Source organism: Larimichthys crocea, chromosome X (assembly GCF_000972845.2).
Source record: "Larimichthys crocea isolate SSNF chromosome X, L_crocea_2.0, whole genome shotgun sequence".
Lineage (NCBI taxonomy): Eukaryota > Metazoa > Chordata > Actinopteri > Sciaenidae > Larimichthys > Larimichthys crocea.
In genome coordinates, this window is record NC_040020.1 from 26,584,326 (window position 1) to 26,596,621 (window position 12,296).

Genomic DNA, 12,296 nt, shown 5'->3' on the forward strand with positions numbered 1-12,296 from the left:
AAAATAATCCTCTTCCCAAACAGAAAACAAAAAAACATGAACACAACAATTAACACAATGTGTTTGCATGCACTTTAACAACTGGGTAACACTTGACTTTCTCCAGAAATGAGAAACCTGGTTTGTGTTATGGGGGGAGTGGATTAGTATTAGATTTCTTTAGGAAAATGCAGATTTAAAAAAAAAGAAAAACAGGTTACAGAGTGGCTATATGCTTACAAATTGCATATTTATGAATTCATTTGAGTTTCATTCATCCAATTATGTTTAAAATAAGTTAACAAGCTCCAAACGGTGGTAGCATTCCAGCTTACGACATGCAATGCATTGAGAAGATCACAGGGTTAATGGAAAACCAGCAGCTCATTTTGCAGAAGAGCTCCCTTGCTGGTTAATCTGACCATTCTGAGGATTACACTCATTTTCCACATGTCTGCTTTATTAAACTGTGGACTCGAATCGTATTGTACTTGAGACTTTCTGACCTCAGCAGATTTAGCTGCCTGACTGACAGGCAGTATTTGATAAAGATCCACTGAGCAGCTCTTTACTCCAGTTGTGGGGACTGTTGAACTGCTGGGACACAGAAGCTTGTTTGGCCAGATCACCTGATATAGCGAGTGATCTCTTCCATCACCATGATCCCGAGGCCAAGGACCCGCTGAAATCACAAATACAGAGGAGCGCAGAGCTTGTCAAAACCCACTGAGGTGCGGAGGAGAGACTGAACTAAGTCAATAAATAATTACGCACCTATCAGTGACTACATGCAGAACACACTTGGCTAGGCTTGACTGTTTATTATCTTTCATGAAACTATCTGATAAAGACTTTAGCTCCTGAGCTTCCTCAGTTCTTATGTTCCCCGAGGGCAGCACATGTGGATTAACAGCAGACCAAGTGGAGCCATGCTGAATCACTTTGTATTTCTTTACATTTCTTAGAGAAGCAAAATTCTCAGCAAAAAAAATAAAAAAAGCCTCTTCAGCCTGTGGAGACTCTCTTCAGCTTTTTTAAATTATAATTTTGAATTGCACCAATTCTGGATGAAATGGCTACAAATAAATGTCAGTCAAGCAAGATGTAGTGTCAATGAAACCTCAAAACAAGCAGTTAAAGCAGACTTCTTATGAGACAGCGCTGTTTTCTGTTACATCAAATAAATGTTATTATAATATTGAAGCTACTTAGGAAGATTTTTGAGGAAAACTTGAAAGTTCAATCATTTAAAATCATCATTTTCTTTTTAGATATGTGGGATTCAGTATGAACTGATTGAAATCCTTGTTTCAATTTGTATATTTGTTGAGAAAGACCACACAATTACCGGTGGTGGCCATGAAAAATTGGTTCAGGAAAGAAATGCCAAATTAAATCAAAATATGACTTGTCATTTCAAAGAAAGGCACAATACCTCCCCTATTTTATTATTTCCCCAACAGAAACCTGTCTATTGGTATATTTTACTTGCAGTTTAACCAAATAAATCCTGCCTTTGAATATAAGAGGAGCTAATAAATAATCCTGAAGGACAATAAGTACCACAACATCATAATATCTAAATGCTGAACCCAAGAATACACAGAAGGACGTGTATTTATTGCAGACTGCTTGCTCATGTATCAATATTTAAACTCAGAAAATTCTCAGAAAATTGTACGTAAAGTGCTGTTTATTAACAGGGTGTACCTAAATTACAGTCAGCACACACGTACAACAATAATCATGAAGGGAACAGAACATTTCTATTCATGAGAAACAGCCAGAACCTGGAACTACTTTATAAAAATCTGCATCATGCTGATCAGTGACAGCAGGACAATATAATCCCCATCTCATGAATCTGTACATAATTAGTGTCAGTGAAGAATCCCTCACATTTTGGGAGGATTTGGATGATGTCCGTATAAGCCTGGACTATTATATAGCATTGAAAGACTGAACAATATAATATTGATATTAAGAACTGTCCTAGATTGAAGGAATAAAATAAGTTTTGTTCCTCATGGGATTTTATTGGCATTTTATTGGCAGAATATATTAAAGAAGCGGGAGGCAAAAATGTGTCTGTATTCAAAATGCTGTTTTTATACGATTCCAGGAAGACAGACCTAACCACAGAACAATGTTGCCTTTCTTTGGTTATTAAAGTTAAACCAACCTTGAAAACTTTCCATCTAAGAAGCTGCAACCAACTGCAATAAGAAAGTGTTTCATTTTCTGCACATATAAACATGTTTACAATAAAACATTTAATAATTAATTACTGACTCGAACATCTGCTCTTATTCAAAGTGCCGCGAATATAACGCAAGACCAGGGCGAGTCCAGGCTTTTCCAGATATTAGTTTTATTACAGAAGCCAGTTATGAAATCAACCTCAATCTAAGTAATTAAATGACTACATTATATTCAACTTTGCCTGGTATCGCCCCTGTGAGACTAAACTTGTAGCACACAGGAGTCTAAAACCATAGAAACCAGGATAACAATGGAAAGTCCAGGATTTTCTTGTTATAAATTAAAAACTAAACCTTAAAGTCCCTTAAAATCCTAAGGGAAATACTTACAGTTGGTGAATGGAAGAAGGATTTGAATGTCACAGATAAACTTGGTCAAAGTTCATGTCTACACCTGGATTTCTGCCTCCAATAGGCTTGCAGTGAGGGGCCCTGAGTCAAGTCTGATACCTCCCACCCCGGTCTCAGAAACAACTGGTGAGGCACTGGGGGTCCTAATGGTGAGAGACGACAGCGATGGCGAGAAACTAGGCGTCATGGCTGATGGGGTGAGTCCTGTGTTCCTCGCTAAGGGGGAATATGCATATTTGGGGTAAGACGGCTTCCTGCTCAGACATGGCACACGGCCAGGCTTTCTGGGAGGTACAGTTCTAATTCCAGGTTGGGCAACTCCAGTTATAAGAGGTGGTGGGTACATGAGACAGCTTGCCTCTGCTGCCAAGTCCTCACGGCCACCTTGAAGCTCCTCATCAGGGAGCATCCCAATATCAGTGAAGACGGAGGCCAGCGTCTGGAAGCGTGGCTCCCAGTCCAAAATGTTGTCCCAGCTGTAGCTGCCCTGCAGCTGCTCCTCTAGACACACCAGTGAAGAGAGAGAATCTGCAGAGGCCTGGGCTTCCGAGAGGGGAACATACCCGTTCATCCTCATGCTCTCCTCCAAATCCCTCATCCTAGGTATTCCAGGAAGTAGTCCCTCACCTCCTCCCTCTTCTTTGAAGTGGTGGAGGCTTTCTGTGCTTGCCATACCTGAGACTAAACATTTATTGACAGATGAAATGTGCTCTGGCTCTACATGGAGAGATTGGCAGGAGATATTGTCCCCAGGTAAAGCAGTTTGTGGGATCTCCGTGGTCGGGTTGCCTTGTACAGATTCATCTATTTTACGGCAGGGGTACTCAATAATCCACTTGATCTCCTGGTCCTCAGCTGTCTCACCTTCTGCTGATCCACGGCCGCTTGAATCTGACTGATTGAATGGGTTGGATATGTCCATCTTGGTCACCAGGAGGCCAGGCCGTTTCATGTCCCGCAGTGAGATGTTACTTCGCCTTTTGCGACTAGATCTTTTAAATGAGCCTGTGCCCTTGTTCATGTTTGCAGCAATGACAGCAGCCTTTTTGATTGCCGCCTCCTTGATCTTGTACCTCAGAACCAAGCCCACAAAAATGAGGAGCACAAGGAGGAACATGATTAGCGAGATACTCAAACTGAGCATGTGTGCATCAAGAGGTACTCCGGTGAGTGCCTCTGCTGAGCTGGAGATATTGATGTAAACTAGGCAGTTGGAAGTCCTGGAGCCCATTCTGGGACTACCTGCAGACACTACCAGCTTCACCATGTTCTCATTGGCATGGCTGCCTCTTCTGCGATATACAGGATCTGACACAAAAATAGTACCAATTTTTTGGTTTATTGAGAAAAACGGTGATGAATTCACAAGGGAGTACTCCACCAGCCCGTCCACCCCTCCATCATGGTCCATCGCCATCACATAGCCGACTGTCTCTCCAGGCTTGGCATTTTGTGGTAAGAGGAAATGGTACAGCTTTTGGGTGAAGACAGGACTGAACTCATCTACTCCCTTGATAGTCACCTGCACTCGTACTGTAGCTGCTTTGTTGCCTTTGTCCCTGGCCTCCACTACAAAGCAGTACTCGCTTTCACGTTCATAATCAAAGGTCTGTCTGGTGTGAATGTCGCCAGTTAGGGGGTCGATAGCAAAGGCCTCCTTCTTCTCAGGGCTGCCACTGCCATAGTCCATGAAGCAGGACGACAAAATAGAGTATGTGAGTTGTCCGTAGTGGCCTAAGTCATTGTCAACAGCATGGACCGAACAGGTGTGGGTAAACACTGGAAGGTTCTCCAGCACAGAACAGTTAACAGTAGGGAACATGAAGTATGGAGTGTTGTCATTTTCATCCAACACTGAGATGAAGACAACTGTAAAAGCCACTTTACGATTTTCAGATGATTCACCACCATCAGATGCTCGGATGGTGAGAGTGTATTTTGAGTCTTCCTCATAGTCAAGCGAGTGGTTCACCACCAGAAGACCAGACTGAGAGTTGAGTTTGAGGTGACCTTTGCTGTTCCCTGAGATAATGTCATACCGCAACAGGCCATTGGTTCCCAGGTCAGGATCCTGAGCAGTGACCTGGACCAGCCTGGTACCTACATGGCTGTTTTCACTCACCTGTGCATGGTATTCTGTGCTGGAAAAGACAGGGGCATTATCATTGCAGTCTGTCACAGTCACCATCACAACAGCCGAACTGTTCAGTGGAGGCGTTCCTCGATCAGACACACTCACTGTTAGTGCATAGTTTTCCGTGGTCTCGCGGTCTAAAGGGTTACACAGGACAAGTTTTCCTACGTTTCTCATCTGATTCTCAACCGGAACCATTTTTACTTCCAGGCAGAATCGCTTCTCCTCATTTCCCCTGATGATGGCATAGTCTAAATATGTATTTTCAGGGCTCCAGTCTTGATCCTCTGCAGACAGTGTCAGTATGGTGATGTCCGTGGGGGTGTCTTCTGGAACAGCGAGTGTGTAGATGTCCTGGTGGAACAATGGTGCATGGTCGTTGGTGTCCAGAATCAGCACATCTATGGAGGTGACAGTAGACTGCATAGGATCTCCTTTGTCTTTGGCCTCAACCAGAAGATGCATCAGGTTGGTGTTTGTGATGGCCTTTAAGGGCTTATTGGTGAAGACAGACCCTACAAGACAAAACATGTGTTCATGAGTGACTAAGTTTATCTTAAAGCTGCACTAATAATTTGACTGGAATCACGCAAAAGACAATGTTAGCACTTAGCTCTGAACATCTCACTCACTGGACTGAAACACAGTTAAACGTTCAGTTCACTAACTAGTGATTTGAAACCTGTCGTTTCAGAAGGAAAGCCAGTGAGCTAAGAAGTTAGTTTGGTAAAGATGCCATTTGCAAACTCGTGTTCAAAATGTAGCACATTCAGAAAACGAATTGCTAAACATGCACCATTCCCCCCGCAGAGATTTAATTCAGGCAGCGAGTGAATGATTTTTGCATGTTGGTTTGCAAACTGAATACTCAAGTGAGCCGACGGATAAAGGATTTTTTCACGATGTAATTCAGTTCCGTTTGTTCACCCAAAGGTTTCGTTCTTCTTTCCTTTTTCATTCACTAAAGACACAACAAACCGACATAACAGACACAACAAAGATGTTGGTTTGTCGTGTGGTCAGCAACATAACAAAACAACGAAATCCTGATGTTGCTCTGCATCTGTGTAAACAGCAACTGTTGGCTAACACATTTGCCAAAACAACTTTACAAGGATTACAATTTATCAGATTTCAGTGGCCAAAAATGTAAGCCGCTAAAATCTGTTTCCCTTTTATCAAAACGTTATATTACACTTACTGTAGTCAGTCATACATATGTTCTATCTTACAATCAAACTGCTTATAAGGCAAAGGAACTTTAGGAGACCCGACATCTGGTCTCACAAATATAAAACTATAAAACTCTTTTCAATTGATTTAACAGATGGTTTAACAAGTACATGGATTGTTTCTGGATTTGTTTCTCTTCAGAATAAGAACTATAAAATGTGTCTGCTTGTATGACAATATACTGCAAGTTAAATCAAAATTGTCCTTATCATTAGACACGGCAATACAACATAATTTCCTGTGTGACTGTTCTTAAATTTTTTCCATATGCAGGCTATAAGAGCAAATTTTCTTATTCTCTTCAATTAAGTGTTTGTCCACCCAATTTATTATTCCACTTCACTGCCGCTTAAACTTTTCTACAGGATGACATTATTAATTCTGAGGCCTCTGCTCTAAAAGCAGCAACATTCATTGTTTGTGAAACAAATAGGAGCGTGGAAAAAGTGAGAGGCACTGCACCACAAAAAGCACCATATTAAATTTTTGGCTTCTATTTGGAGAGCTTTAGTCAACAATGATGCAAATTTCACTTTCCATTAGCGTTCTTCGCCGCAAAACAGGGCAAATACGTTTCACTGATATTAAACTTCGGAGTTCAATCACGATAGAAGCCCACAAATCACACTTGAGTAGCCAGTATTGAGGGGTGGTGGTTTCCTTTCAGCTTTGTATGATTTATCTTCTTTCCTGGGTTTAGGGATTTTTAAAAGGGAGATAATAGGATAGGCATGGTTCCTCTGAAGCACTTTATCTCAATGACTTCTAATTGGGTCTCAGCTCTTGCCCCCTGTCTAAAGAACCTCACTTGCACATCCAAGACTCGAAAATTATATACAGTATACTGCTACTGGCAGGATTACAACTCTGAGTAACCTCTGATACTGTATGCTGAGCTGCTCATAAACAGGCAAAGCCTTTCCTCTGTGCCCTTTTCTTTGGCGTGTGCCCCTTTAACTATGCCAAAAAAACTGACTTTAATGGAGAGAATAAGAGGGATGAATATGAAAATCAGACCACCAGACAGCTATAAGTCATAAAACTTGTAAAGCCTGAGTTAATGTCTTTTACAGAAGAACTACAATACATTTTGGATCATTGTTTTATCCTTCTGGGGACTCTTTAACTTTTCCCCTTTCTAAATATATATACACACAGTGATGGTTTGCTGTCAGTGAGACATTTATATCAGAGTGCTGCAGGATGTCGTTTTCATCACTTCAGCTATTCTTACCATTGTTTGGCTCGATGTAAAAGCCTTGTAAAGGAGATGAAAGCAGTCTGTACTTGATCTCGCCGTTGAGTCCAGAGTCTCTGTCGGTAGCAGACACAGACAAAACTAAAGTGTCTGCTGAGACCAACTCTGACAGCTCCACCTTGAAGAAAAAACAAATAATGAGTTACAGCTGCACCAAGATCATGATATATCTAGAAATCCAGTCAGATACTACTGTCTAATAAAGCTAATTTGAATTGTAACAACAACTTGGATACTGGCTAATAAACATTTACTGATGTTTTATAACTCATTGCAAGCATATGTATGAACTTTTGGGTGAAAAATCTCTTCAGAGGCTATTTAATCATCTCCAACAGAATTTGTCTTTTTAAGTTAAATGCATAATGAATTTTGCATAAGCCAGTTGGCATATACACCCTCTAGCCTTTTATTGATAAATGTACAGACCTGGTAGGAGACCTTATTGAACACTGGAGCGTTATCATTGACGTCAAGCACTTGAACTTTGACCTCCCCAGTGGTCTGGTGGAGCGAGTCAGATGCCAGAACTGTCAGCGTGTACTCTGTCTGCTCTTCATAGTCCAGGGCTCGAGTCAGGGTAATCACTCCAGTGTATCGGTCAATAGCAAAGGGAGAATTGGTGCTGCTGTTGTCTGAAAAGCTGTAGGTGATGGTTGGGCTCAGGTCCACGTCATTTGCAGTCACCTGGGTGACCATGTAACCCGCTGGTAGATCTACAGTAAAACAGAATACGTCAAACTAAGTCCAAAATAGACAAAGAACATAGATAGATCATAGATCACTGAAAGCAGCTGTAGGGGGTTGGTCTTACTTTCTGCTATAACCACAGGCTCCATTGGGGGGATGGCAGGACTGTTGTCATTGACGTCCACCACTTGGACCCTGATGGTGGTGATGCTGCTGAGCGGAGGGTTCCCTCTGTCTACTGCCTGCAGAACCAGCCTGTAATTGAACAGATCATTTTATGTGCGTACTTTTTGGAACTCATATTTGATATTTTAAACTTCCCCTCTATGTATACATAGAATACAATTTTACATTTTTACATTTCACTCCACAAACTTACAGCTGCTTTGATATCTACATCAATATATACCTACACACATAACATGAAAACAAAATACATAAATAAATAAATAAGATAAATAAAAATACAGACTCATTACAGGACTCCACTTCTTTATAAATATGGCTCTTTGTAGCCTTATTGCGTATGTAATTTGTTCCATCTCATACAGTTCCCATACTTTTTTAAGCCACATACATGTTGGTGGTTCAGGTTTCATCCATCTTATTGTGATACATTTAATAGCAGCTCCCAAGAGTATTTGTAACAAATAGATTTTGGACCTCTCTGGGAACCAAGGAGGACCACCTTCGGTTCATTTGGGATATCTTGGTGAAACACTTCTTTCAGGGCATCCTTCCAAAAATTACTCAACTTTGGACATGATCAGAACATATGAGTGTGGTTTCCACTTTGTGGTCCACAATTTCCACAAACACTTGTCTGAGGTGGTCAGGACCCACTTTGCTGTTATTTGTGGTGTCTGGAAATACTTCATTATAACTTTCCATCTAAACTCCCTCCAAATATTAGCGTTAGTCTTCCGATGTGTCTCCGTTGAGACTGTTGACTGTTGTTCTGAGCGTTACACAGTTAGGCCCTTTTCGGACCAAATCAGGTGTTGCAATGGGGTTTGACTGACCGCTGGCTCGACATTGGGTTGTGTTTTTCCAAAAGTTCAATCTGGCTCAACTTTTCCATCATATGCTGCTAAGTTGTTTTGGCACCCCCTGTGGCCTTTTGCAATCCCCTGTTTAAATGAATGGAAAAACCTGCATTTACGCCACAGCTTATAGCTGAATGATGAGGATATTCCATTTTAGTCAGATTTAAGTCCATTTGGCATTGTCAGGAAATCTGTCAAAATTTCAAGATGCAAGATGTGTTTTTTTATTTGAGGATAAACGTTAATATCCACTACTAAATAACTAGAAAACTCACAGATGCTGGTGATACAGAACAGGACTCTCCATTTCACAAGTAGAAACATTCTAATCTAGTTTTATCTTGACTAACATACATATTAGAAATGGTTACATAACACTTTTAACATGTGAGGTCAGCATACTTGTATGACGGGGTGATCTCACGGTCCAGTAAGGCATTGGTAGCCAGAATCCCACGAACAGAGTCTAAGATAAAAGCTTCATTATGGTTACCAGCCAAGATAGAATACTCAATCTGCCCGTTCATCCCACTGTCAGCATCAGACGCAAACACCTGCCGAAAATATGGACAGTCATCGTTATTCATAAGATCACAATAAAATATGTGATATACCTGATTATGTCAAAGACATTTTGAATATTAATCGTATCTACCTGCATAATGTAGGTGTTGTGTGCTTGCCCCTCCCAGACAGCTGTTTTGTAGTTGTTATATTCAAACACCGGTGCATTGTCATTAATATCCAGCAGGCTGATGGAGACTCTGCAGTGAGCGGTCTGCAGCCCATTGTCAGCCAGCACCACAAGGTGGATCTGAGGGTTTATCTCAAAATCCAGAGAATTATCTTTCTGCAGACGGATCTCACCTGGATGAGGGGAAAAAAAACATGACAGAAGAAGACTTGAGATTTTATATGTAATTTATGTATGTGTATTTATATGTAATGTTTACTCTGAAATACAGTATATTCATTATGTATTTCATCCATCCATTATCTGTAACCGCTTATCCTCACTCGGGTAACGGGTGGCTGGAGCCTATCCCAGCTGACATTTGGTGAGAGGCAGGGTCATTATGTATTCCAAATTATAATATTGATATTTGAATTAATATTTGAATGCATATTCTACTTTGGCTTCAGCCTTTTTTTTTTTTTTTACTTTGGCCAGTTCAGAGAAAATAAAGGGAAAGTAATGCAAAGGAAAGGAAAGAAAAGTTTTTTTGTTTTTTGTTAAGTTCTTCTGGTAACACTAAAAACGTATTCAGTCATTTGTCACCCTAATCTTGCGTGTAATTGTGTCTACTTCATAACTTTATGTGGACGTGAATCCAAAAAAAGAGTTTGGAATGGAGCATGATAAAAATCAGACAGGCAACAATCATAATTCTTTAGGAAATTCTTGTATATAAACAAACAGATGAACCTGATAAGTTGAAAGCACATTTTGAAGAGAGACACAAAAAAAATAGCTAAAACTCCAAATGGTTGAATTAGAGGCTCTGATTGGTTATACATAAACAATGATCAGGACTGGAAATCAAAAGTTATTTTCTGGATACTCTGGTGGAAAATAAAATGGATAAGTGAATGAGAATTTGTGCTATTTGCATAACTTAAATGATGAAAGCATTAATGACGTTCCTGCAAATACATTGCAAGAATGCCATCTGATAATCATAAACAGTGCACTCCAACAACTTTGCAAGAAAAAGGAACAGAGTGTTTTTCATGTGTCTTACCCGTATGACGATTGATGGAGAAAATGTGATCCTCATTGCCACTGAATATGGTGTACGTGACCCTTTGTCTGCTGTTGGTTTGGTCGCTGGCCTCAACTTTTGCAATCCAAGTGCCTTGACAAAGAGAAAGAAGGTTAATAAGGTTTTTTTAATGGTGTCAGTGGAAACAGAAGGAACAGATGTGGTTAAACGCACCAACTCTACTGTTCTCCTTGATAGTAGCATTGTACACTTTGTTTGTGAACTGTAGTCCTTCGTGCTCTCCCTTCAAATGGATGAAAAACAGGCAGGTGGAGGTTAAAGCCGGTCGTCCTTGGTCTGAAACCACAACCTGCAGCTTCCTCCCGGAGAAACCCGCTCTCACGCGCCTTCTCAATGAAATCTCTCCTGTGTCGCTGTTGATGTCAAACAGATTTTCCTCGTCTGACAACATAAACTGTATGGTCCCATTCTCACCCTGGTCACCATCTGTTGCAGTAACCGTGGTAATTATCTGGTTTGGTAGAGTCCTCATGGACACCCATGCGTTGATGGGATTCTGGTCACAGACCGGCACGTTGTCGTTCACGTCCTCCACCTGTATGGTCACTGATGCCACAGAGCTGAGTGGTCCTTGAGTGCAGCCGTCAGTAGCCACAGCTCTGAGGGTGTACTGAGCCCTGCTCTCTCTGTCCAGAGACCTCGTGGTGCGGATCACTCCTGTGAGAGAGTCTACTGAGAAGGCCCCCTGGCTGCTGTCCTCTGTCAGAGAGTAGGTCACGTCCCCGTTGGACCCTTCATCAGGATCGAAGGCGCTGACATGCAGGACCTCAGCCCCTGCAGGTAAGCCCTCACTAATGGAGGCGTGGTAGCTCTTACGGGTGAAGGAGGGGATGTTATCATTCTGGTCCAGCAGCACTAGCTGTAGTTGGGTGGTGGAGTTGAGCGGGGTGGGGCCATAGTCGCGGGCTTGTATGATGAGTGTGTAATTCTGCCTTTCTTCACGGTCAAGGACCTGTGTGGTGCTGATAACACCTGTGTGGCTGTTGATGGTGAAGCAACCTCTGTAGTCTTCACCTAAAGACAGTGGATAGAGATCAAAGTATAATTTCAGCATATCCGACTGAGATGGATGTTTATAATGGTGACTTTTGGTAATGCTCTTAAAATTTGCCTCCAAATTTTCCTTTCCAAATTAGTTTGGCCTAAGCTAAAGGATTCTTATTACAGATGACGTTATACTTTTTTGGGCTCCTTACCTAATATTGAGTAGTGTATAGTTCCATTTTCTCCATGGTCTGGATCAGAGGCCTGAGCAGTGTGAACAACCCCAGGGGGAAGGTTTTCTGGGAGGCTGACCTGGAAGGATGACTGCATGAACTCTGGAGGATTATCATTGTCGTCCAGCACAGAGCACAGCACTGTGGCCGTACCCGTCAGGGGCCGCGTGCTGCTGTCACGAGCCTGGACTACGGATAGGAATCGAATGGAACACTTAAACTTGGCTGAAATCGTGTTATTGTTTTTACTCTCTATTCTGAAATCAACAATCTAATGTCTTTGTTTTCTGCCTGAAAAACAAAACACAGTGATTCACATTATAGTCAGAAATTTCTATTAATT

The 12,296-nt window shown here is 41.5% G+C and overlaps 1 protein-coding gene across 1 annotated transcript in view; it reads right to left on the minus strand.

The window, feature by feature from the left end:
* Nucleotides 1-1,664: 1,664 nt before the first annotated feature.
* Nucleotides 1,665-12,296, minus strand: part of dchs2 (dachsous cadherin-related 2) — a 31,310-nt gene continuing 20,678 nt past the window's right edge. Inside the window, exons 12-20 of the mRNA XM_027283661.1 lie at nucleotides 11,933-12,142; nucleotides 10,890-11,750; nucleotides 10,695-10,808; nucleotides 9,608-9,819; nucleotides 9,355-9,506; nucleotides 8,031-8,161; nucleotides 7,646-7,932; nucleotides 7,193-7,334; nucleotides 1,665-5,240 (exon numbers count right to left, since the gene is read on the minus strand). Of these exons, the coding sequence (XP_027139462.1) occupies nucleotides 2,629-5,240; nucleotides 7,193-7,334; nucleotides 7,646-7,932; nucleotides 8,031-8,161; nucleotides 9,355-9,506; nucleotides 9,608-9,819; nucleotides 10,695-10,808; nucleotides 10,890-11,750; nucleotides 11,933-12,142 (4,721 nt within the window). The 3' untranslated portion in view covers nucleotides 1,665-2,628. The remainder of the gene's footprint in view (nucleotides 5,241-7,192; nucleotides 7,335-7,645; nucleotides 7,933-8,030; nucleotides 8,162-9,354; nucleotides 9,507-9,607; nucleotides 9,820-10,694; nucleotides 10,809-10,889; nucleotides 11,751-11,932; nucleotides 12,143-12,296) is intronic.